Source organism: Alosa sapidissima, chromosome 20 (genome assembly GCF_018492685.1).
Source record: "Alosa sapidissima isolate fAloSap1 chromosome 20, fAloSap1.pri, whole genome shotgun sequence".
Taxonomy (NCBI): Eukaryota; Metazoa; Chordata; class Actinopteri; order Clupeiformes; family Clupeidae; genus Alosa; species Alosa sapidissima.
In genome coordinates this window covers 11,085,151-11,109,480 of record NC_055976.1, presented here as the reverse complement: position 1 = coordinate 11,109,480, position 24,330 = coordinate 11,085,151, and the positions used below count along the sequence as shown (strand labels likewise).

The following is a 24,330-nucleotide window of genomic DNA, read 5'->3' as shown; positions in this document are numbered from 1 at the left end:
GACAAGCCGAGATGAGCTATGAGACATATGTTCACACTCGGTATCATGTTTCAATACACTTTAGGTCAATATCACACCGGAATTCTCCTTTAAGGCTAGATTCGGATTTCCTGCCCTATGGCCTTTCTTTTCTACTTTTCGTTGATTTTGATGGAAAATATCATGAGATTTAGGAAAGATGTGGAGAAGATTGTTCTAGTACAGGCACGTGCAAAACATGTAGTGAAATCATGGGACAGGAGACAGTGGATTGAATGCATGAGTTTATTTTTATGAGTTTTTTTTTTATTATTGCATGGGATAAAGGGAATGACTATTTGGAATGCCTTTTGTGGGAGGTCAATGATAGGTCCTCTTCGGAGGAAGATGTGTGGAGGTCCTCAGGAGCTGAGCATGATGTATTGCTGGACTCCTCATCAGAGAACTCCTCAGGGTTACGGAAGATTGTGTGTAATCTCACTTTCCTCCTACCGAAAGTTTTTGTGGTTCGAACTGGTAGATTTTGGAAAGACTGATCACTTTTTTTGCATGGAGGTTTAGGCTGCATTGTATAGTCCATTTGCAGCTCCTCGCTGAAATTCATGACCGATTTTGAGGCGGTTACCCTTTTTAAAACAGGTGAACAGAGGTGACTTCTCTTTTCTTCGAGACTTGAAATACTCGAAGACGTGGACATAGACCAACTTGATAAGCTTTCAAGTCGGTCCTCATTGTCACTCTTCATGTCAGTCCTGGGCAAAACTTCAAGGCTTTTGCTGTAAACTGCAATGGTTTGTGCAGTGTCTGCAGACTTCTGAAAGGTTGAGCATGATGACCACTTCCTGGCTCGAAATGACATTTTAGTAGCAGGGCATACTGGTTTTGAGGGAGCAATAATAGATTCTGATGACCGACTATTTGCTTCAAGCTCATTCTGTGATGTTTTCGAATTAGAGGTAGTTGCACTGTCATCATGATATACAACATCTAACACAGATGTTGCTAGACATATAGAAATGAAGTCTAGTTTAGATAATGATATCCACTGTCCTATCAATTTCTGAGTGGGAATGTTGTTTATCTTACAAATGTAACAATGTAACTCTTCGCTGAAAAACTGAATGTTGCTGATGCATGCAACCATAGTTCCCAAAGTTTCACTCAGTGCATTGATAACTAACTCACTTTCTTCCTGACTGCTGGATTTCTGTTTAATTTTATCTTTAAGCTGGGTACTCAAGTGGTTAAGAGCTGCCACAGTGATCTGTTTAATAGTACTGGCCAACTCATGAGCAGACCATGGATCCTCAACTTCTAGGACCGGAAGTTCCTTCATTTCCGGTTTTGGGATTTCGTGTTCAACAATCTGAGAGTCTGCAGTGTTTCTATTTATCAACAGAGCCATTTTGTGATAAACACTCTTAACTATGACCTCCATTATGTCTTTGATATTGACTGCAGACACATGCTGTCCCATCACATTATTCACAGACTGAATTATGCAGTCTTTGAAGCATGCCGTGGAAAAATGTTCCAGAATTTCATCTGTAATTCTGGGCAGCAAGTGAGTGAAAGATCCTAGAGGGAGTGAGACATTGTTATCATCTGGACTCTTTGTACTATATGCCTTGCTTCCTGTAGGTGACATGTTTACGGACTGTTTGACTACTTCATTTAACCACGTGCCTCCTCCAACTCTTTGAGTAGGTGTACCAGCCCTACTAGATAGTGCAGAGTCGGTGTCCAAAAAGATGCTAGTAACCACATTCTCAATCAGTTCATCAGTGACGACATCAATACTGGATGATGAATTTTCTACCTCTAAGGTTTCCTCAGAAGCTATCTCCCTTTCAAGATCCTTGCTCTTTTGAAGTTGCGAAGGTGAGGTGGAAGGGCTTCTAGCCCCATCTATGAGAGTCCTTTCGATAACATCTAATGTTCTGCAAGCAGCCTTAACTGCTGTCTGACTAGCCACAAAAGACAACCCCCTCTTTGGAGATTCTTGTTTGATTGCAGCAGTCAGTTTTTCCTTGACTTGGCCATAAACTCTATTGATAAGTTTTAATGCAACTGCATTAAGCCGTAGGAGCGTGTCATCTATAGGTGCCGAAGAGGGCCTTAGAGTCTCAGGCAACATGGATTCACTTTGTCTGGACATTGAAGCATTTAGCTCTCTAGATACACTTCTTAGCATGTCCCTTGTAAAATGCCTCTCCTCTGGCCCCTGTTTCTGTTGTGGTACTGATGTTATGTCATTCAAAGATTGTGAACGTTTATATTCTTTTTTCAATATTTGACGAACATGGTCCTTAAATGATGTTGTAGAGAAATGCTGAAGAACTTCATTAGCAATAATGGGATAAAAATTGGGAAGTGACAAACTCTTAGTGGCAGCATGTGGTGTCTGAGAACCGAGAGAAATTGTTGATGGAGTTTTTGCTCCAGGTAACATGTTGTTTGCACTTGACATTTCATGAACAACATTGGTGTCCTCAGAACTCACAGACAGCTGTATTCCACTGGTAGAGGGGATACTCATTTCATCCCCAATCAAAGTCATTTTTATATCTTCTAATGACTTGCATACAGCTTGCATTGCTGTTTGACTGGCCAATGGAGATACTCCCCTTTTAGAAGACTCTTGGTTTATTTTAGTGGCAAGGTTTTCCTTAACTTCACTAAACACTGCCTCTATTTGTTGTGATGCAGCTGCATTGAGTTGATCAAGAAGAACATCATGCTCAGGTGAGCCGCAAGCAGCTGTTTCAACTGACAAAAGGGAGAGAATATGTTCTCTTGACATTAAAGCATTTAGTTCTTTTGATATTGTTTTAAGCGTGGTCCTTATAGCTCTCCTCTCCTCAGGCCCCAGCTTTGGTTGTGGTGTGGATGACAACTCTTTTACAGAAAAAGTACGTTTGAGTTCATACTTCACTGCTTGAGTGATCCTGTCCTTAAATGATGTAGTAAAATATTGAATTACTTCTTTTGCAATAGCTGGATAAAGGCAGGGCAAAGATTGAGATTTGATGGTAGTATAGACTCGTTTGGTGTCTGAGCCTGTTGATTCAAGAGTAAAACTTGGCACACTCAATTGAATCTCCTGTGATCGAGAACACTGAGAACTGCTGGGAGAGGATGAAGCAACAGATGGAGTGCTGCTGGCACCTGCCAGCACCTCAACTGTATCTGAAGAGATCTCTTGTGTAGCTTCCTGTAAGATGGCTGATTGAGATTCTTCAGTCTTGAAAACGACTAAACCATTCGAGGAATAAGAAGCACCAGAGAGTGCAGGACTAGCACCTGCCAGCATCTCAACCTCTTTTGCAGACATCTCTAGTGTAGAGACTTTAGCTTCCTGATTGATGACTGATCGAGATTCTTCAGTCTTGAAAACTTCCAGGCTGGTAGAGGGGAATGAAGAACCAGAGAGAGCACCACTAGCACCTGCCAGCGTCTCAACCTCTTCTACAGACATCACTAGTGTAGCGACTTCAGCTTCCTGTAAGATGACTGATCGAGATTCTTCAGTCTTGAAAACTTCTAAACAACTGGAGGAAGGAGAAGCATTAGAGAGTGCAGGACTAGCACCTGCCAGCATCTCAACCTCTTCTGCAGACATCTCTAGTGTAGAGACTTTAGCTTCCTCTATGATGACTGATCGAGATTCTTCAGTCTTGAAAACTTCCAGGCTGCTTGTGGTGGAAGAAGAGAGTGGAGAGAGCGCAGGACTAGCACCTGCCAGCATCTCAACCTCTTTTGCAGACATCTCTAGTGTAGAGACTTTAGCTTCCTCTATGATGACTGATCGAGATTCTTCAGTCTTGAAAACTTCCAGGCTGTTTGTGGTGGAAGAAGAACCAGAGAGAGCACCACTAGCACCTGCCAGCGTCTCAATCTCATTTGAAGATACCTCTAGTGAAGAGACATCAGCTCTCCGTAAGATAACTAATAGAGATTCTTCAGTCTTGAAAACTTCTAAACCACTGGATGAAGAAGAAGTGTTCGAGAATGCAGGACTAGCACCTGTCAGCATGTCAACCTCTTCAGTCTTGAAAACTTCCAGGCTGCTTGAGGGGAATGAAGAACCAGAGAGAGCACCACTAGCACCTGTCAGCGTCTCAACCTCTTCTGCAGACATCTGTAGTGTAGCGACTTCAGCGTCCTGTAAGATGACTGATCGAGATTCTTCAGTCTTGAAAACCTCTAAACAACTGGAGGAAGGAGAAGCATTAGAGAGCGCAGGACTATCTGCAGAGACTTTAGCTTTCTGTATGATGACTGATCGGGATTCTTCAATCTTGAAAACTCCCAAGCTGTTTTGGGGGGATGAAGAACCAGAGAGAGCACCACTAGCACCTGCCAGCGTCTCAACCTCATTTGTAAACATCTCTAATGAAGAGATTTCAGCTTCCTGTAAGATGACTGATTGAGATCCTTCAGTCTTGAAAGCTTCTAAACCACTGGGAGCACCAGTGGTCTCAGCCATGGTGTCCACCTGGCTTTGAACAACTGTGCCAACTTCTGCGTTTTCAGAACTCACAGACAGCAACATTCCACTGGCAGAAGCAAAGGACATTTCATTCCCCAAGGTCATTTTCATGTCCTCTAACGATGTGCATACAGCTTTTATTGTTGTCTGACTGCCCAGTGGAGTAACTCCCCTCTTTGGAGATTCCTGCTTTATTTTATTGACAAGTTGTTCCTTGACTTCACTAAACACGGTCTCAATTAGTTGTAATGCAACTGCATTGACTTGACTGAGAAGAGTATCGTGGTCAGGGGAGGGCCCTGTTGTCTCATTCGGCCAAAGGGAAAGAATGCGTTCTCTCGACAGTATGTGACTTAGTTCTTTGGACACTTTTTTAAACACGTTCCTTATAGCTCTCCTTTCCTCAGGCCCCACATTCAGATTTGATGATGGAAGGTCATTTCCAGAAAGAGAACGTTTGAGTTCATTCTTCATTGCTTGAGTTATCCTTTCTTTACATATTGGTGATGTAAGATATTGCATTACTTCATCTGCAATTACTGGAAAAAAGCTGGGTAAAGACTGACTTCTGGTGGCAGTATACACTCCATTTTCTACAGACACTTGGTTGGCATCTGAGGACGTTGAATCAAGAGCAACACTGGGCATACTCAAATGAATTTCTTCTGATTGAGAATTCTGAACTGCAAGGTGCTGATTAATCATGCTTGATGACCAATTAAACACTTCTTTTGACATCTGTGATGCAACAGTGGTGTCTTTGGGCAGTGAGCACAGGGCATTATCTTTAATGTTCCAATCAAGGTTATTTTGGTCTATTGGTGATCCTTCAGTGGACTTTTCCAGGCTTCTTGAGGGAGTACAACTGGTACCTGCTGCCGTCTCAACTTCAACTAAAAGGCCCTCCGATGTTGAGGTTTTAACTGTTTTAAAGGAAATTGGCCCACGTTCTACAGTCTTGAAAGTGGTTACACCAGTGGGAGAGGATAAAGCGACAGAAGTAGTGCTACTGGCACCTGCCAGCATCTCAAGCTCATCTGAAGTGCTCTCTGGTGTAGAGACTTCAGATTCCTGTAAGGACCCACATTTTTCAGACTGGAAAACTGCCACACTGCAAGAGGAGGAGGAAGTACTAGAGAGAGCTCTACTAGCACCTGCCATAGTTGGTGGGTAAATATAAGAAATTTTTGCCTCTATGTTTTTGGTTTTGTTTGCAACATCAAATGGCTGACTTTGGTCCAGTGCCTCCCATACAGTATCCTCTTTCTTCACAATGGGAGCATTCATAGCCTCAGCCTTGGGTTCAACCTGACTTTTTTTTTGAGTGTTGCCGCTTTGAACATGTCTTTGCAACTTTGAGGTTCTTGCCTCGTCATTTGATGGACTGCAAGCAATACTTCCATGTGCAATTCTGATAAGATCACCTGAAATAGCTTCAACTTGATATGCGAGTGTTCTAGTCCCTGATTCCTCAACAGGAGTTTCAGTTCTTGGAGCTTGTTCATGTATGTCTGCAGCTATAGCTTCAACAAGAATTAAACCTGTCTCAAGATTCTGTAGAACAAGGCTTAACCCGTTCAGTGCTCTCTCAAAGGTTTGAGGAGATATCTTTGGAGAATTTCCTAAGGAAGCAAAACGGAGTCTTTCAAGAACTTTAACTCTGATCTCCCCAAGGACACTGTTAATGATTTCAGTGACATAAGGGTAAAATTGTTTTGCAGATGAGGTATCAGATTGGTTATGATGTTCAGGGGACTCAACAAAGAGTTTGGAAGGCCTGACTGTGCGAAAAAGGCACAGTAATATGTCAGTAGCCAACTTGCCCCTCAACACCCTGGTTGCCACATGAGGACGGCGTTCACCGCTCGTCAGTGTAGTCTCGTTCTGGATGCACTCTGCAATTTGCATCTTAAAAGAATCACTGCTTAAGTGGTCCAGTAGAGCCTGAGTAATTCTAGCCTTCTTGTTAGGCTCGGGATCATGTTGGTTGGTCAGCATCTTCAATTGGCCAAGACAAGGCAATTGTAGATATGGTGTGTAGACCGATGGGGACAGCAATTTGGTGTCTGGTGAAGATGTCTGCCATAAAGAAACCAAATTAAAGGTATTAACTATCATGAGTTTTTTTTTTTTTTTGAAAGATTCATTCAGAGGCCAGTAAAAGGATACGACAAGTGGTATTAGGCAAATGGAAAGTAAATCAGTATCTGTTTACTCTACCTGGGTTGTTATGTCATGTCCCCTGGCTGGTAAAGGAGCAAGCGGTCTGAGTGTGGGCCTCCTTGGCACAGTAATTTTCTGTGGTGATTTTACTACAAAAAACATTAAATCATTCATAATTCAGTGACAAATTTTCAGGTAGCTGTGTCCATTCATTTTACAAACACAACTAATTATGCTTTATTAGAGAGCAATACATGAGATTAAACCCGCCTTAAGAAATATTTTATTAGAGAGCAATAAATGAGATTAAACCCTCCTTAAGAAATACGACCAGTGTTTCCCCTAGAATTTGTTCCAGCAGCGGTGCTGTTAATCATAGGAAGCTAGGAATCGGACCTACCTTGGGTGTGGTATGAAAATGTAGATAGATAGATAGATAGATAGATACACAGATAGATTGGTAGATAAATAGATATCTTAAAAGGCAGAATGTAATACAAATATTTTATTTGCACATACTGCCACCAAATGCTATCATAGATGTCCTTTCACACACTTCTCAGATGAGTGTACTAAGCACCCTCCTGGCCTCATACATAAGGAGGGATGGCCACCCAACTCTCCTGAACCCAAACCCAGATGAAAACTGTTTGGAAATCTGGGCACGCAGGTCTTTCACAGAAGATGATGTGGAATGTAGGTTAAGGGGCCGTTCACAGTGAAGTGCTTGGTTTTCATCTGCTTGATTTCACTCCGAGTGGCCCCCAATGCAAATATTTTATGGAGCTTACCTGAGGTTGATTTACCAAAAACTTGATAGAGAAGTTTTGTTTGATCCTTAGTGTGTACCCTCATCTTTTCCAAATCCCTCAGGTTTTTCGTCAACCGATCCACTTCAGCCTGCTGTGCTGCAGCCCTGCGTTTGGAAATACTCATTTCCTGTAAAAAGAGGAAATATCAGGGATTGTAGGACATGGCTAGAACACATCACTATGTGTATGTATGTGTGTGTATATATATATATATATATATATATATATATATATATATATATATATTATATATTAGGGCTGTCAATTGATTAAAAAAGTTAATCTAATTAATTACATACTCTGTGATTAATTAATCTAAATGAATTGCATATATAATTTTTGCTGTGAAAGTATTTTAAATATTTAAATTCAAATGAATCATTGATTAATCAGCATTAGTGACAGTAAAGTTCAAAAACTCTTTTATTATTATTTTCACTGTTCAAATAATTGCCATAATAATCTATGATATGACCTAATATGCTGAGTAAATAAATTCAAAAGTGCTTCGGGAAGAAGTTTTTTTTTTTTCCACACACAAGGCATTTCAGGCCACAGATATAACCTAGGGGACACAATGAAAATAAATTAACACTCCCCTCAATGTCAACACTGTCAATGTCAACACTTCTTTGCATTGATGTGCGACTAAAGAGTTAATGAACTCCGGTGATATGCAAATTCCTTGCCGCAGACATTGCAGAGGACTTTATTTTCAACACTTTATTTTTTATCAACACCATCAGGCCGTTTTTTTAAAAGTAAATGTTCCAATCAATGATCCAGGCAGCACGTTTTCTTCTCTCTCCTTCATTTTACAGTCTAATTTTTACTGACTAGAACGGCTCGGGGTCAAAGGTCATACGGAAACGATTAATCTGCACTAATTTTTTTAATCAGTTATTTCTTCTCAAATTAATTAATCGAAATGAATCAGTTATTTTGACAGCCCTATTATATATATATATATATGTGTGTGTGTGTGTGTGTGTGTGTGTGTGTGTGTGTGTGTGTGTGATGTCTAACTATCTCACCCTTTGTCTCCTTTTCTCCTGGATGTCTCTCATGTATCTGTTCCTGTTCAACTCATGTTTTATTTCATTTTCATTGAGGTGTAGCCGTGTTTTATCTCTTGTAGATGTCTGCTGTGTCTGTGTTGTTTGTGAAAAATATCAATCATGTCAATTACTATGTATTAGTTCGAACAAATCTTTTCTGCATTAGGCATTATTGCAAATACAGTAAAATGACCGCAAAATATGCTCTCGTCAGATTATATTTCTTCAAGAAATTTGAAGCTGTTCTTACCGTTATACTCGGAAGCTTTCCTCCATTCAGTCCATTCTTTTCTTTGATGGTTGTCTTTTTTGTTTGCCTTTGAATTTACATGTTGGTTTAATTTCATATTGTAGAGTGTAGAGTAATTCAGATTTTTCATTAATAGTATGACATAGTTTCTGCTTCTTAAAATGGCATTGTCCTTTTAGTTCATATACAGTAGGCTTACATCACTAAATAGTCATTATATGTAAATATATATTTTCCTTACTCCAGTCCATGCTGCTGCTGTGGTCCATCATGTCTTGGGAGCTCATTTGTTTGTAAGAAGGTTCTGATATCTTCCCCAGTCAAGTTGTCTAAAATCAGACCCTGCTCTTCCAGCTCAAGAAGCCTTTTCTGTCTTTCCCTCTATACATGGAATAATAGTTATGTGTTTGCTGTAACTGGAATTAAGCACATACATTATGTGAAAAACCAAACACAATGAATTGATAGGTACCTGTTGGTTGTTTTGAAAGTCATTCTTGATATCATCCACATAATCCTGGTACATTCTGTATTCCTTGCGGGAACATACTACCTACAGGTACATCATTAGGCAAAACTGATTAATAAGTAAATATATTCCAATAATATGCCAATTAAGGGAATACCCATGACTCAATGTAAGACTTAACAATAAAATAAAATTGAGGAAATCAATAGAGACCATACCATATCATCACTAGTAATCAAGTTTCTTTCCTTGAGATTACTGTGGATATGCTTGCGGTAAACATGTTGTTTAAGGTAGGGATCATGTAAACTGTGATATGTTGGGCTCATTAAATGGCAATTTGGGTCTCGGAGATTGAAATCAGACGATTCCAGATAAAGCTGTGAAATAAGAAAATATTTATACAAATTCATGTTAACAGATAACAGATTATCAGACACAACATTCAATCAGGGTTCCCACCCACTTTCACTGACAATGTCAAACCCTTTCCATGACCTTTCAGCGACCTTGAATGAAATTTCCATACTTAACGCCACAGGGGCTGTGGTAGCACAGTGGCTAAGAAGCTGGGCTACCAAGCAGTATCCAGAAAAGCCGATGGTTCAATTCCAAACGAATTAGATAAAATATGCTTTCTCTTCCACTAGGTGTCTGGTATCAATAGTTGAAAACATTCAGAGCTTAGCCCTAAAGTTTGCAAAGGATTTTAAAAAAAAGAAAAAAAAAAAGTTGTATATACAACTTCAGTGCACTTTCAGACAGAGAGAGCCTATGCCTAAAATGCGCATGCATGATCCGTTGTGCGACTCCTGAACATTACCCTACCAATAATCTACCATCTGCATGAAAACTGACAAGGGAAGACATGGCCATACCACTCAAATGTACTGTTAAAAAAAAAAAAAACTGAGATGTTTAGCGCATTAGCCTTCAGTGAGTGGAGGCAGTGTTGTAGGTGTTCCATTACACACATTGTAGGTGTGCTTGGGTAAAAGCCAGGTGTGCTCTAATAGCTAATAATATTTATGATCATTACAGTGCGTGCAAATTGTCGGACATAGCAACAGTAACTAAGGGGGTGGGACTAAGTGAATTAGCTGCTGCACCTGTGTTTTCAACTGCCAACTGCTCTACTACTAAGCCCCCCCCTTCTCTGTACCTCTCTCTATTAAACTAGGTATATCAATCTTAGGCACCCTAGCAAGATCCTAGCATCCGCTACCATCATGTCAACCTAGCAACCAACATGATTATCCTAGAAACAAGCATAGCAACCACTTTATTTAGCATAGTAACCACCATAACTAGTATTGACAAATGCAGTGGTATTTCCTAGCTATGGTCTCCTCTGAACTGGAGCTTAAATGTTATTCTATTGCTGTAGGTTGCCTTGGATAAAAGTGTCTACCAAATTAATAAATGCAAATGCTAGCAACATTCATAACTATGCTAGCAACATTCATAACAACTAATATGATTACCATAGCAACCAGCCTAGCAACCACTTTATTTAGCATAGGAACCATTATGTCTACTCTAGTAATGCCCTAGCAAAACCCTAGCAGCCACTGCTATGTCAACCTAGCAACCAACATGATTACCATAGCATCCAGTATATCAACCACTTAATTTAGCATAGTAACCACTATGACTACCTTTGCAACACGCTAGCAACCATATCAACTACCCTAGCAACCACCATAGCAACCAACATAATTACCATAGCATCCAGCATGTCAACCACTTTATTTAACATAGTAACCGCTATGACTACCCTAGCAACCATCTCAACTACCCTAGCAACCACTACCATAATGTCCACCTGGCAACTGCCATAGCAACCAACATGATTACCCTGGCAACCAGCATACCAACCACTTTATATAGCAATATGATTACCCTAGCAACTCTCAATTATCCTAGCAACCACTACCATAATGTCAACCTGGCAACCAACATCATTACCCTAGCAACCAGCATAGCAACCACTTAATGTAGCATAAAGATTACCCTAGCATCACCATGGGAACCCTACAGCCCTTTTGAAGAAGGCCCTTTCCTGTGTAACAATAGAAGTAACAATAAAGAAAATGAGGACCGCAAACCTACCTTTTCACCCAGTTTACGCCGAGTGAATGGCTCACTGGCCCCTGGCAAGGTGGAGGGTTCTTCCATGGCGGAATTCCTCCACATTAGCAACAGGGATTGTTAACTGCCTCCCTATAACAAAACAACAAATCAACTTATTTGTCTTGCCATTATGGTATGGCTGCAGATAAACGGAATTGACCGAGATATTTCAGTTTAATATTTATGTTTATTTAATGTTTATAGATGCCCCTCTAAGTCACTTTGGATGAGTGTCCGCTAAGAACCATAAACATATAAATAATAGTAAATTAGATTACACTTTTATTTAGGATAGGTTGTGTTAACGTTATGTTTATGGTGTGTATATATATATATCAAAAAATATTAATAAAAAAAATAATATATATATATATATATATATATATATATATATATATATATATATATATATCAAATAATATTAATAATACCAATAATATTAATATTAAATGTGTAATGTGTAATATCTAGGCCCACAGTACATCTAGTTGTTACACCATACGTTAGTCATTGCTGTCTTGGATGCCATGTTTACAAAATACCAAAAGCTTGCCTACCATACTCCTTGCCGAATCAGCACCGACTGGATCAATCTCTCTGTGCAGCATAATTTAATAGTGTGCACCATTACATCATAATGGGACACTGGTGGTGACGTCAAAGACATCCATAACTACTGTTGCTAAGTTGCAAAAAGTGCTTTAGAATCTTTAATTTATCTAATCTAAAGTAGAAAGCCCGATATCTGGTAACATCACCAACTCATCTTAACATGTTAGCCGAAAGTTGTCAACACAAAAGGGAATCACATTACAGTAACCATGTTAAACTTATAAGTAACAGCTATCGAAGAAGTATGCTATATTTTTATATTGCTCGTTCCAACTTTAAATAAAACTCATCAATTTGAGCCGCTCAGATTGACGAGCTTATGCTGTGGTGCTAGCCTTGTACAAAAAGGAAAAGTCCCTGAAGCGAAACGATGTTAATGCTAGTGATGAAATTTTACCAAAAAGGTTCTGCGAAAATACAATCACATTAGATCAAATATGGTTTTGTCAATGGAGGTGACTATGTTGAGCCCAAATCACAGTTACGATGTCAAATGAGGCGCTGAAGCTTTTAAAACTGAAATGCCATGTGGAGGCAGACATCAAACACTGGCTGGTAAGCCGGTTGACTGTTTTTAAAGCAAAAGAACTTCAGCAGCCTGGATGGGCCTTAAAGCAGAACAAGTTGGGAGAACTGCTTTGTATGCTACACGTGTTATACTGTAATAACAAATGTTTAATGCACAGGAAGGAGTAAGTAACCACAAACGAAATAGCCCTCTGTCACAAATTGTGACAATCAAAATAAGCCTCCCTTGCACAGAGACCGTATCAAACATGCCACGGCTAACATGTATAAGGTAGGCCTACCTTGACGGTTACACAAAGTTGATTAGTCAAAGCATAGGCTAATTCAACATGTCTATCAGTCTTCCCTTTTGGACTCTTCTTTTTAATCCCACATCATGATGCGTGTTTTGAAAGAAACAGCTCCTTATAGCCATACCGTCACTTTACAAATGCCACGTTAGCAAGGCTCTTCTTTCCCTTCGACTAACTTCACCAGGCTACAGTGGTTGGCTAACGCAGACCTACGGTGAAGTTTGAAAATGTTTAATTGTAATTTAATTGGTGAAAAGCCGACTTCGTAGGACTTTTTCCTTCACCAGATTTTCATCTGACAACACAACTTCACGTTCATAGCACAGTTGTTTCCCTGTATGCGTTTTTATTATTATTGTTAATTATTATTATTATTATTGTTTGTAATTGGCTGAAAAAGACCTTATGGGTTGGGTACATGGATACATTTGCGGCTTCCGGGGAAACGGTGCATTCATTCATTGAAACCTCGCTATGGGATGGCAATGTTAGAATCCTGTTGTGTGTGGCCCTCCATTGTTTTCGAATCTTGTAGTGTGTGTGTGTGTGTTTCAAAGAGAAGTTTATTGGTTGAGATTATGTGTAATGCATTAAAAATAGTAAAATATCTTAAAATCCTGTAGTTTGAGATGGGTGTGCTGTCATCAGTGAGGCGGAAAATGAACATTTTAAAGAATATCTGGGATCATTCACTTCAACCAGAGCCTCTAGGGCTCTAACATCAACATGCAATTTTAGAACCTTGAATTGTTGTGGAATGGAATCTTGGTTAGAATGTTCAAAAACTCAGAGCTTTAAGGATTCTATAATGCAGAATACGTCTGTCTCTCACTTTTGGCCTGATGTTTGGCAGAGCTCAGGGTATGAGGAGTCAAATTTAATCTGGAGTGAATGGAAACGCAGGTGCATATTTGTTCAGGGTCATTGGAACTGCTGGTTTGTCACGTCAGGGACAGGGAAGCTCCCGGGGAAGCCTACAGTATGTGCAGCCTGGAGTAGCTCGCACGGCTAAGATCAGGGAGCAGGATCATCCTGCATCAGATGGGAGAGAAAGTGAAAGCCAAGTGCAAGGAGGGATCTTGCTACCCCTCTCTCTCTCCCTCTCTCTTAACTCCTCCTTGCTTCCTTTCTTTCTTTCTTTCTTTCTTTCTTTTCCTCCCTCTCTATCTTCTTCCCTTTCTCCATCACTCTTATTTAATTCTCTTTTTTCATAATTGTTGTTTTTGTTTCATGAATTCTCTTTTTTTGTCTTGCTTTGCCTGCCATCCCTTCTCTCTGACCTTCAGCTCCTTGCTGCTCAAGCGGCTTAAGCCACAGTTAGTGATGATCAGGCTAAGACCCTCTCACTCGGTGACAGCCTCGCTCTGCCCTCTGCAGTGCTGCCAATCCTCTTAAAGTTGGTTAAATGAGATGGGCTTTACCCCTCTGATGCTCTGTCCCCTCTGCTTCTGCTCACACATGACGCAGAGAAAATCAGCGGCTGGCCGTGACATTAGGACGCCCCTGCTGCTCGCCGTCTGTGGGAGCCGCGGGAGTCCTCGCTCGAACGGCAAAGTGTTGGGTTGTTAGTTGGGTTGTGCCTCCCAGTCTCACGAGCATGCAGTTTGATTGTTAGATTTTCCCAGGTGTTTACATATTCATTGTTTTATTATTAAATAATGTGTTCAGTGTGTCAACAATCATATGGAAATGGGCAGTGAGCGGAACAAATTTAAAAGTCTCTCTCTCTCACACACACACACTCTCTCTCTCTCTCTTACACACACACACACACCACTTCACTCCCCTCCACTGTGAAGTTAACTATGACCTGTGGGGCAACATCTCTCCCTCTCTTGGTCACTGGTATACAGGACTGTACTGCTGACATACCAACTTCCATACAGCACAGCCACCCTCATGCACAGGTCTACCATCCCCTACCATCGAAGGAGCTCTCTCCCTGTCTCCATCTTAATCAGTCGTCCATTCATTAATCTCTCTAGAGTAGCTCTGCCCTACTGTGTCTGCTTGTGTGGAGGTTCATGGCACTCAGCTTATGCCCATGTGCTTACTTGTCTCAGGTGGCCGATTTAAGAAGGAGATAGTGGTGGATGGTCAAAGCTACTTACTCCTCATCAGAGATGAAGGAGGCCCCCCTGAGGCACAGGTGGGTATTACACTCATTGGTCCCTAACATTTATTTTTTACAGAGAAATATAAATGTGTATATTTGGTTTGATTGAGGGAACTGATCCCTCAGTTATCACCAGCTGTTTTATTTTTTGTCTTATTCTCTCTCTCTTTCTCTCTCTCCAGTTTGCTCTGTGGGTGGATGCTGTTATCTTTGTCTTCAGCCTGGAGGACGAGATCAGCTTCCAGACGGTGTACCACTACTACAGCCGAATGGCAAACTACCGGAACACCGCCGAGGTCCCTCTGGTCCTGGTCGGCACGCAAGGTAAGCACCTCTCCAAGGAGCTCTCCTCCAACCTCTCTTCTCTGATTCATGAACAGTCATAGAAGCTGTTCTGTTGATGTGCTGATCAGAAGCTCTTCCAGAAATCTCTCCTTAATTTGTGTAGTGCCCTGGGTAAGCGATACTGTGATTTATAACACGTAACACTTTTTGTCACATTCAGCAAATATCTCCTCACAATCCGCTAGATTTCTATTCTCTAAAAAAAATGGTCTTCCTACGCAACCTTGGCTCCATGAACTGGGAACAAGCCATCTGGGGGAAGCCTGTCCCCCAAACAAAAACAAAACACTGTGGAGTTTCTCTGGGAGCACTGCAGGCAGGAGTGAGCACCGTTTGGTCTTTGGTTCAAATGTAATGTCAGTTGCTTTGGATGAAAGTGTCTAAGAACATAAGAAACATAAACTTAATCATACACAAACGCAACGTCCTCCAGTATCGCCTACCCTACCTTTTAAAGCACAATATTGACTATTCCAACATCTTTCACCTCATTAATACTAAAATCAGAAGCCTACCCATCAACCTCTCCCTAACATTCTCCCTTTTTTCTATAATTTGCACAGTTGCTCGTCCATCTTGATTAGATTCTGGGGGCTAACTGCCATCTGCTGGTAGCATGGAGTTCTTGCCATCATTTCCTTATGCATGTTATCCTCAGTCTCAACACTGATTTTTCTCTTGTGGTTCACAATTATATAGTACGAGCATTCATATATGAAGTAATTATATATAAAGAACAGTGAGAATATACATGTTTACATCAAGTCTGAAGATTTAGTTCTTGAGATTTGAACACAGTTGATATGTATTTGTGTTGCCACTCACTCACTGTCGCTTCACTGGCCTTCTAAATGAATAAAGCCAGAATGGGTTGAATGGATTTATGCACTGCAATTGAAGATAACCCCATTACATTTGTATGCCTATCTGCAGGACTTCCCCGCTGAAAAGGGCTACGAAATGCTTATAAGCAGTACATGTAGAGTATGGGGCCTTTTAAGTGATTGCTGATGAGCTGTTATGATTTCATTACCATTACAGCCGTTGTACATGTGGACACTATCAGTGTGTGCTGCCTGCTGTGGTTTAAACCAGCCGGTCTTATTGTCCCCCCTCCCTCCAGACGCCATCAGCTCGGCAAACCCCCGTGTGATTGAGGACACGCGTGCACGGAAGCTCTCCAACGACCTGAAGCGATGCACCTACTACGAGACCTGTGCTACCTACGGCCTGAACGTCGAGCGCGTCTTCCAGGACGGTAAGAGACCGAGAGGACCCATACTGACCTTAAAAGTGTTAGATATCTCATGGCATTGAGGTGTCTAGGATTGATACTTGTGTGTGCTCCGCTTAATTTAAACAGTTTGATAGGAAAGCTAACACCCAGATCTGGTTGCCTGGTTGAAATAAACTAAGGAGCAGAATAATCATTCATGTCACTTATTCATACTTGTTACTTGATTTCAGGGACTGAAAACAGAATTATTTTTATTTCGGTTCATTCTGAGCAAAAACAATTTTTTTTCGTTCCTGTTCCGGTGTTCCAAGGCCTCTCCTCTAAATGGTAACCGGTTAGAACGTTGTTCCTTTAAAAATTACATTGCCTTTGCAAATTGATTTATGGTCGGTGGTTCAATGCTATAGGGTTTTTTTTTTTTTGTCCAACAGCCTTAAAGCTTAAAAATCAAAGCACATTAGACATCAAGGCTAAAAACACTGTGCCTGAATTCAGGCATGGGGGGAGATTTGAAAGTAAGCAATTAGCCTATATCAACTTTTAACAGGCATGTACCCCCTGAGACATTATGATCTTCCGGAGTACCCCCAACACCACCAATTGTTAACAAGTTTTTTTAAAATTGTTTTATTAATTTTTATTTTTATCAATTTTGTCGAGAATAGTGAATAGGATCATAAACATATGATACAAATCTCATCAATAGTCAACATATGATAGGCCTACAAATGTGCTGAATATAATGATTTTAAATAGATCTGCACCTAATCTCACACACAATCGTCTTGTTGAATGCAGTGATCTTATCTGCTAGGTGCTTGTCTTTGCCTTGTAACTGGAGATTTAACTCATTGAGCTTTCCAAATATATCGCTAAGATAGGCCAGCTTCATCAAGAAATGTTCATTAGTGAACGTGCTTGCAGATTCAAACATGCGCTCTTCCTCCAAGAAGAGGTGACTCGGAGCTCAAACACGCGACAGCACTTTACCTCGGGAAAGCCTTGCCTCGGAGTGAAACAGTACAGCCTTTTGGTCAGCTCCCATCTCCTCTCAAAGTGAGGAGAATAGACACGCTTTTAAGGGCCGGGTCTTGATGAAATTCACCACTCTCACAACCTCGTTCAAAATCTCATTCAGGTCGGGACTAACTAAGCTGCCTTGACATGAGCGCTTCCCTATGAATAACACAGTGCGTCCATTGCGCATCTGGTGCTACCTGGGCCTAGGCTACAGATAACAAAATAAATTTAAAAAAACTCCTGTTTTTCACGTCAGTTCGCGCCCCACCTGACATGTCTCCGCGACCCACAGTTTGAGAAACGCTGTTTTACCCTCTCTGTCTCCACTCTCGAATATTTTGTTAATGCGGAGAAAGTAAGTTTTTAATGTGCAGTGCAAATGCGGAAGTTAAGTTACCAACGTGGGATAGAGAAAACGTTTGAAAAGGCATGATCTTTTTTCGCGTACCCCCTGAAATGAGTCCATGTACCCCAGGGGGTACGCGTACCCCAGTTTGACAACCGTGGGCCTATATAATATTAGATCTTCAAAAATGTCTGATATCCTAACTTCAGGCACAGAAAATGTCCTTGTTTTAAGCCCTATAATAGCCTAACCTATGTGTGGTGCTACCAACTGCATGACAGGCCTATAGATATTTCCCTAGTGTCCCTGGTAGCCTATGTTATTTCACACAATGTTTCAGTAATTTAGCTTGGAAAAGGCAGTTATATATCGTTCGATATAAAAATCGTGTTTATCAACTAGCCTTTTATACAGGGGAGACACTGATTCATAAAATCTGACTGAATTCATCCTATAAGGGGTCTGGGGAACACTGTGTGAGCAGGTGACTTTCCAAGCCTATGGACTTTTGAATAATATTCAAAGGAAGGTTAATCGGAACGATAAATGCAATTATTAACCGGTTAAACTAAAATTGAAAATGGTGTTTTTACTCCGCATGTGAAATTGGTTTTGTTTCAGTATAGGATTGCAGTATAGGATGTTTGAGAGAATCAGAACCGTAGAAATGTTCCTACAATGGATTTGGATCCTGAATGTTTTCTAGTTAGCTTTGTGAGTCGCTTTGTGAATGAACCTCCAGACATAGCAGTGTTGAGTGCTTCTGTTGCTGTGGAGATGTAGTGTTCTATATTCCAGCTGCATCAGAGTAGAGCCGTTTGATGAACTCTAGTCCAGCCCTACAGAGACCACTGGCTCTTCACAGCAAGGTGACTTTGTGCTGGAAATTAGTCATTGGCTCTAATCACAGGTTAATTACTGACTAAATGGCCCATCTCATCTCGCCACTCTCAGACCTCTTCTCTTCCTCCCTCTCTCTCTCTCTCTCCCTCTCTCTCTCTCTCTCTCTTTCTTTCTCTCTCTGTCCTCTCTTCTTTCTCTCTTTCCTCTCTCCTCTTTTCTCTTTCTCTTTCTCTCTCACACACACACACACAACCTATAGTCGTAGTGATCCACCCCTCTCTGCTCTACTCTGCACCACACAACTCTTACTGTGCAAGCAGCACATCATGCCTGATATCTAGCCTACTTACGTATACGTACTGTACTGTCTCTGTCATTGTCTCTGTCTTATACAGTCAGACTTTCCCATGTATTGACACACACACACACACACCACACACATCACCTTCTCTGTTTTAGATCTCACATCTCATTTCCCTGCAGTGACCCCCTGCCCACACACACCAGGGTGTCCGCGCGGTAGTAAAAGGTAGTAAAAAGAATCTAACGAAATTAAGGCCCTTGAAAGGTAGTAAAAGGTAACAAACGCATTTTGACTTGGTAGTATTTTTTTCATCACCACGTCAATATATAATGAGTTTTCATTTTTTTGCTTAATATTTGTGTCCACATGTTTTAACTTCATCTAGCCTAGTTTAAAGATATATACGGCGCTTACAGGACCTGAGTGTGTTGATTGCAATGACGTAGAAGTAACCTGTGTAGAGTTCCGTGGTTTATAGCCTATCAGCGACGCCAAAATTTTCCGCCTTTTTGCCTAAATTGAGATTAGCCACTTGCTTCTATTTTCTACCAAATGTACAGTGTGAAATGGGGAAATGTAAGTTTTCGCAAACTTGGGTTGACGACCCGTCATTTAAAGACTGGCTTAAGCCCGTCATGGAGAATGACCGGGAAGGATTTTGCACTGTCTGCAAAAAAACTATAAATGTTACCTGGAACGGCATTACCGCTATCAAGTCACACAGTGGATCGAACATTCACCAGTAGCGGCTTCGCCTGAGGGGAGAGCAGCTCCCTGTTTCGTTGTTTTGTGGTGCTAGCAGCACTACACAGATCGCGGCAAATTATGCCAATTTAAGGTCAGATGTCGTCGCACCACCTCAGCAGCAAACCAGTGCTACCAGCACCACCACGGCAGCGATAGCCAGACAGCAGACTTTACCGTTACAAACATCAGCCCTCAGGGCTGAGGTAATCTGGTGCCTGAACACCGCAGCCAACCATCATTCCTATAATTCGAATGAGGGAATTGTTCCAAAACATGTTCACTGACTCCGATATAGTCAAAAGTTTTGCGTGTGGCAAGGATAAAACAGCATACATACTTGGGTTCGGCATTGCTCCACATTTTAAGACGCTTCTTGTAAATAGCATCAATGATTCTGGGCCTTATGTTGTCATGTTTGACAAGTCTCTGAACCAGTCAGCAAAGAAGAAGCAAATGGATATTCACGTTCGGTTCTGGAAAGATGACCGCGTGACCTCTTCATATTTTGGGTCGCAGTTTCTTGGTCATGCAAGGGCTGAAGACTTGCTGCAAAGTATTAAAGTAAGTTGATATTTTCTTGTTTATTTCTTATTGTCGTTTATGTCATAGTTAGCCTAAGCTAGCCTTCAGCGTGAACACTGTTTTCCAATGGTAGCCTATTATTTCGTGTGTGTAGTGCAGTGGTCCCTGGAGTGGTGGACTGCATCAGTGCTCAAAGTATTCTAAAAGTTTATCAATGAATTGTAAATAACTAACTAACTAACTTCTATTCAAGTCATATTTCTGGGACTTTCTGGGATAATTATTTCTATTTTTTATTCACTCGTTAAAATGTTCATAGAGTTCAGAAAGTTCTCATCAGGTGATTTCAGATGTTTTTGCCAGCATTTCATAAAACTCATATAGTTTGAGAACTTTAAATTATTTGCTGAATATTGCTTGTTCACAACTTGAGCTGTGTATGCAAAGACACAGAGTTCACATATTTTGAATAAAATACTTTTGGGACTCTGCTAATTACTTTTGGGAATGCTAAAGTCTTTTTATTAGTATTTTACACTGATATGGCATGATGGCAACATAAACACAGCTAACAATGGTATTAAATTGCAGTAGCCTATGATGAAATGTAATGGAATATTCAACTAAGGCTGTTGTTCACAGCACTAAGCTATTTATGGTTACTGATATACTCCGAGTCTCTGGCCCTCTCTTAGAGCCAGGCATAGTGAGCTGGCACTCGGAAGAAAAAGTTTGGGGACCACTGGTGTAGTGTATGTTGGGGTGTGATTTTCAGATGAAGGATTTGGTATATTTCTGAAAGATGAATACTACAAATGAAAAAAATTATTGACAGATACTTACTGGGACTGTATTTATTGTCTATCTACTGTCTATTTAATGAATTACCAAAAACATTACCAAGACATTATTTTTTAATAAACTTTGTTTTTTTGTGTCAATTCACAGGAATGTGTTGCACAACTCAACTCGAGACACCTGCTGTCTGTCCGTATGGATGGCCCAAATGTCAATTTCAAGTTGCTGAAGCTCCTTCAGAACGAACATTCAGAGCTTCATGGGGATGCACAACTCATCAGTGTTGGTAGTTGTGGCTTGCACACCCTCCACAATGCCATGAAGGCAGGATTCACAACATGGCAGGTAGACAAACTGTTGCGAGCGTTGCACTACATCTTCCACAATGTTCCTGCCCGTAGAGAAGATTACACCGCCACCACAGGATCTTCTACCTTTCCCCGATCTTTTTGTGGCCACAGATGGGTTGAAAATGTCCCTCGTGGCTGAGAGAGCTGTCGAGATTTGGCCCATGATTTCAACATATGTTGATGCAGTTCAGAAGAAAAAGGTGCCAAACCCCAACACAGCGTCATATGATACCATTTTGGCTGCCCAGGCTGATGATTTAATAATTCCAAAGCTCCAGTTCTTCTTGTCAGTTGCACGAAGCTTCAGCCCCTTCCTGACCAAGTATCAGACCGACAAGCCTGTGCTGCCCTTTTTGGCTAAAGATCTGAAAGAACTCCTGATGGTAAGAACTGTATTTACTGTAGAGTTACTGTCCTCATTTGAATGTGACTAAACTGTATCAGTTGACAGGTGTGGCTTGATTGCTAACAGTTTTTCTTGTACTTTTAAGGCTTTACTGCGCCGATTTGTTAAAAGGGAACTTTTGCAGGACCGAAGCTCACTGCAAATTATCACAATCCAGGTATCTGAGGAGAAGAACTGGGTCTCTCTTAAAAATGTGGACATCGGCCTGGGTGCTGAATCTGCCATCAAGGTAATTACTGTGCAGATCATTTCAATGTCATGCGTGAATTGTGCTGTCGGCATAAATAATGACTTGCTTTGAACCGGTTGAAAATGAATGAGTAACAATGGGCATGATTTAACAACCTCTGTGGTAAGCAATATAGCTGTTGTAATTGTGTGGTTGGTAATGGTTACCTTCCAAACTTTAGTTGTCTTCACCACCAGGCCTTTGGTATTGTAGCTTAAACAGAGCCACATCCATGAGGATATACCAAACCTTTTTTTCACTCCAGTTAAATTGTTAGAATTTTTTTTAAATTTGTAATTTGTCATAGTTTCATTTCCAATCAGTGCTGTGAATGTACTATATATGCATCCTGAACTCATCCTGAACTATACTCACATATCCCATCACCCCCCCCCACACACACACACACCCTCCCAATACGCCACAGCCCCTGTCCCACCCCCACCCTCCTCCCCCACACATCACAATTTCTTCCCTCACTCATACACATACCCACACACACTCTTTCACATGCACATCTCCATCTCCTCTGTCTTTTCTATATCTTAACCCCCATCCCCCTCACACACAGCACCATCCAGCACTTCCACACACACAAACATGTCTCTCTCTCTCACACACACACACACACACACACACACACACTATTCTACACTAATGCTTCACACTCATACACCATACACCAATCTAGGCTACTAGACTTGCATATCCCATGTATAAACGCTCCACCCCGTTTAAATTCCTTCCTGCATTACCACCCACCACCACCACCACGCACACACAGACACACACACACATAGCAGACAACCAACATCATTTCACCACATGTTTTACACAAGTATCTCTATGTATGTGACAAATAAATATCCTATTTGTTAGGCCCTTCAGAGCAAACCAGGAGGCAAGATAGGGGAGCTTTCTGTGCTAACCTTCAGGAAAGAATGTTTGCAGTGCCTTGTTAATGTGGTCGGGAAATTGCAGGACAAATCCCCCCTAAAGTTTCCTATGGTTAGGCACATTGCATGCCTTGATCCCACCAGAATCCACCAAGAACCGGAGTGGTGCATCAAGCAAATGAAGAGTGTAGTGCAGACATTCCTTCAGGGAAAGAAATTGACAGGTGGCATTCCAGCTGGTAAGAAAATATATACAGTATGTGTAGGGACAGTAGTAATGGAAAGGTCATTCAAATGAAGGCCATGTTCTAAGGGTGTTCTACTTTGGTAATGGGCAGTTAAGGAGACTGAAATGTACTTAAATGTCATTAATGATTATATCTTTGTCAAAATTGTAGGTGATGTTATCATTCAGCAGTTTATATCCTTGACCTCAGTGGAAGGACGAGATGAACGTTTCCTGGCCTTTAAACCGTTGAAGGACCGCCTTGATGTGTTTCTTTACACAACTCTCAGCACGCCCTACCCTGACTTTTTTGTTTTGCAAGAGTCTCCTTCTTCTATCCCATGGCCAAGCCTCTGTTGAACGAGGATTTTCAATTAACAAAGAGGTGGAAACATGCAATCTCCAGGATCGAACGCTGGAATCACTTCGATTAGTCTGTGACCGGATCAGCAGTTGTGGGGGTGTTTTAAAAGTGCCTCTGACAAAGGAGCTCCTTGCCTCTGCCTCATCTGCAAGATCTCAGTATAGACTGTACCTGGAGAACGAAAGAAAAAAGGAGAGTGCTGCACATGCTCTTCAGAGGAAGGCATTGGAGGAGGAGCTTTTGGACCTCAGAACCCAGCATGAGGTACTAAGCCGTGTTTGTGAGTCACTTGAAAATGACGCGGACAAGTTGGCCGAGCAGGCTGAGGGAAAGGCTGGGTCCAAAATGGCCGAACTCATAATCAAGTCCAACACACTTCGCAGAAGGCAAAAAGAAAAAAAAGAAGAGCTCCGCCAATTGGAAGTCAAGTCAAGTCAAGTCAAGTTTATTTATATAGCACATTTCATACACAGAGGTCATTCAATGTGCTTTACATAAACAAAACCAAACGATAATAACAAATAAAAGCATAGAAGGGCAATATAGTCAAAGAATAGTTAAAAGGTAAAGATCATAATAAAAGGAAAACATAAAACACAAGGTAAAATCATTTAAAAATAAAGAATAATTAGTAAGCAAAAACAAAGGCAAAAGTAGTAAAAAAAGTAATAAAAGACAAAGTAGAATAATTATCGAGGCAGATTCAGAATTTGTAACTCGGCACAGTTAGCAGAAAGCGTCTGAGAACAGTTTGGTCTTAAGTCTAGATTTAAAACTGGCTACAGTTGGGGC

At 41.0% G+C, this 24,330-nt stretch overlaps 2 protein-coding genes across 6 annotated transcripts; one reads left to right on the top strand and one right to left on the bottom strand.

Moving 5' to 3' along the window:
- Window positions 1-250: 250 nt before the first annotated feature.
- On the bottom strand, window positions 251-11,956 carry LOC121694806 (fibrous sheath-interacting protein 2-like). Of its 3 annotated transcripts, XM_042075154.1 has the most exons (10): window positions 11,914-11,956; window positions 11,336-11,446; window positions 9,442-9,603; window positions 9,227-9,307; window positions 8,996-9,135; window positions 8,755-8,821; window positions 8,481-8,597; window positions 7,426-7,573; window positions 6,692-6,783; window positions 251-6,550 (listed from the first exon to the last, which is right to left on the bottom strand). In XM_042075154.1, the coding sequence occupies exons 2-10, from the start codon at window positions 11,417-11,419 to the stop codon at window positions 314-316; spliced, it is 7,128 nt and encodes a 2,375-aa protein (XP_041931088.1). In that variant the 5' UTR covers window positions 11,420-11,446; window positions 11,914-11,956; the 3' UTR covers window positions 251-313. The 3 variants fall into 3 exon arrangements, with proteins under 3 accessions (XP_041931088.1, XP_041931090.1, XP_041931089.1); XM_042075156.1 differs by having other exon boundaries at window positions 6,692-7,573; XM_042075155.1 differs by lacking the exon at window positions 9,442-9,603.
- Window positions 11,957-19,725: 7,769 nt separating this feature from the next.
- LOC121694820 lies at window positions 19,726-23,956 on the top strand. Of its 3 annotated transcripts, none has more exons than XM_042075195.1 (5): window positions 19,726-20,308; window positions 21,218-21,800; window positions 21,909-22,052; window positions 23,093-23,187; window positions 23,347-23,956. In XM_042075195.1, the coding sequence occupies exons 2-5, from the start codon at window positions 21,453-21,455 to the stop codon at window positions 23,348-23,350; spliced, it is 591 nt and encodes a 196-aa protein (XP_041931129.1). In that variant the 5' UTR covers window positions 19,726-20,308; window positions 21,218-21,452; the 3' UTR covers window positions 23,351-23,956. The 3 variants fall into 3 exon arrangements, with proteins under 3 accessions (XP_041931129.1, XP_041931128.1, XP_041931130.1); XM_042075194.1 differs by having other exon boundaries at window positions 22,932-23,187; XM_042075196.1 differs by lacking the exon at window positions 23,093-23,187.
- Window positions 23,957-24,330: the final 374 nt, after the last annotated feature.

What these genes read in the sequence shown, in the direction of transcription:
- LOC121694820 (XM_042075194.1), top strand. Translation starts at nt 21,453, where the DNA reads ATGTTCCTGCCCGTAGAGAAGATTACACCGCCACCACAGGATCTTCTA. An exon ending in ATCTGAAAGAACTCCTGATG is followed by an intron (nt 21,801 to 21,908) that starts GTAAGAACTGTA and finishes TGTACTTTTAAG; the next exon opens with GCTTTACTGCGCCGATTTGT. An exon ending in GTGCTGAATCTGCCATCAAG is followed by an intron (nt 22,053 to 22,931) that starts GTAATTACTGTG and finishes CCTATTTGTTAG; the next exon opens with GCCCTTCAGAGCAAACCAGG.
- LOC121694806 (XM_042075154.1), bottom strand. Translation starts at nt 11,419, where the DNA reads ATGTGGAGGAATTCCGCCATGGAAGAACCCTCCACCTTGCCAGGGGCC. An exon ending in ACTTTCAAAACAACCAACAG is followed by an intron (nt 9,136 to 9,226) that starts GTACCTATCAAT and finishes TTCCATGTATAG; the next exon opens with AGGGAAAGACAGAAAAGGCT. An exon ending in AGGAGAAAAGGAGACAAAGG is followed by an intron (nt 7,574 to 8,480) that starts GTGAGATAGTTA and finishes CTCTTTTTACAG; the next exon opens with GAAATGAGTATTTCCAAACG.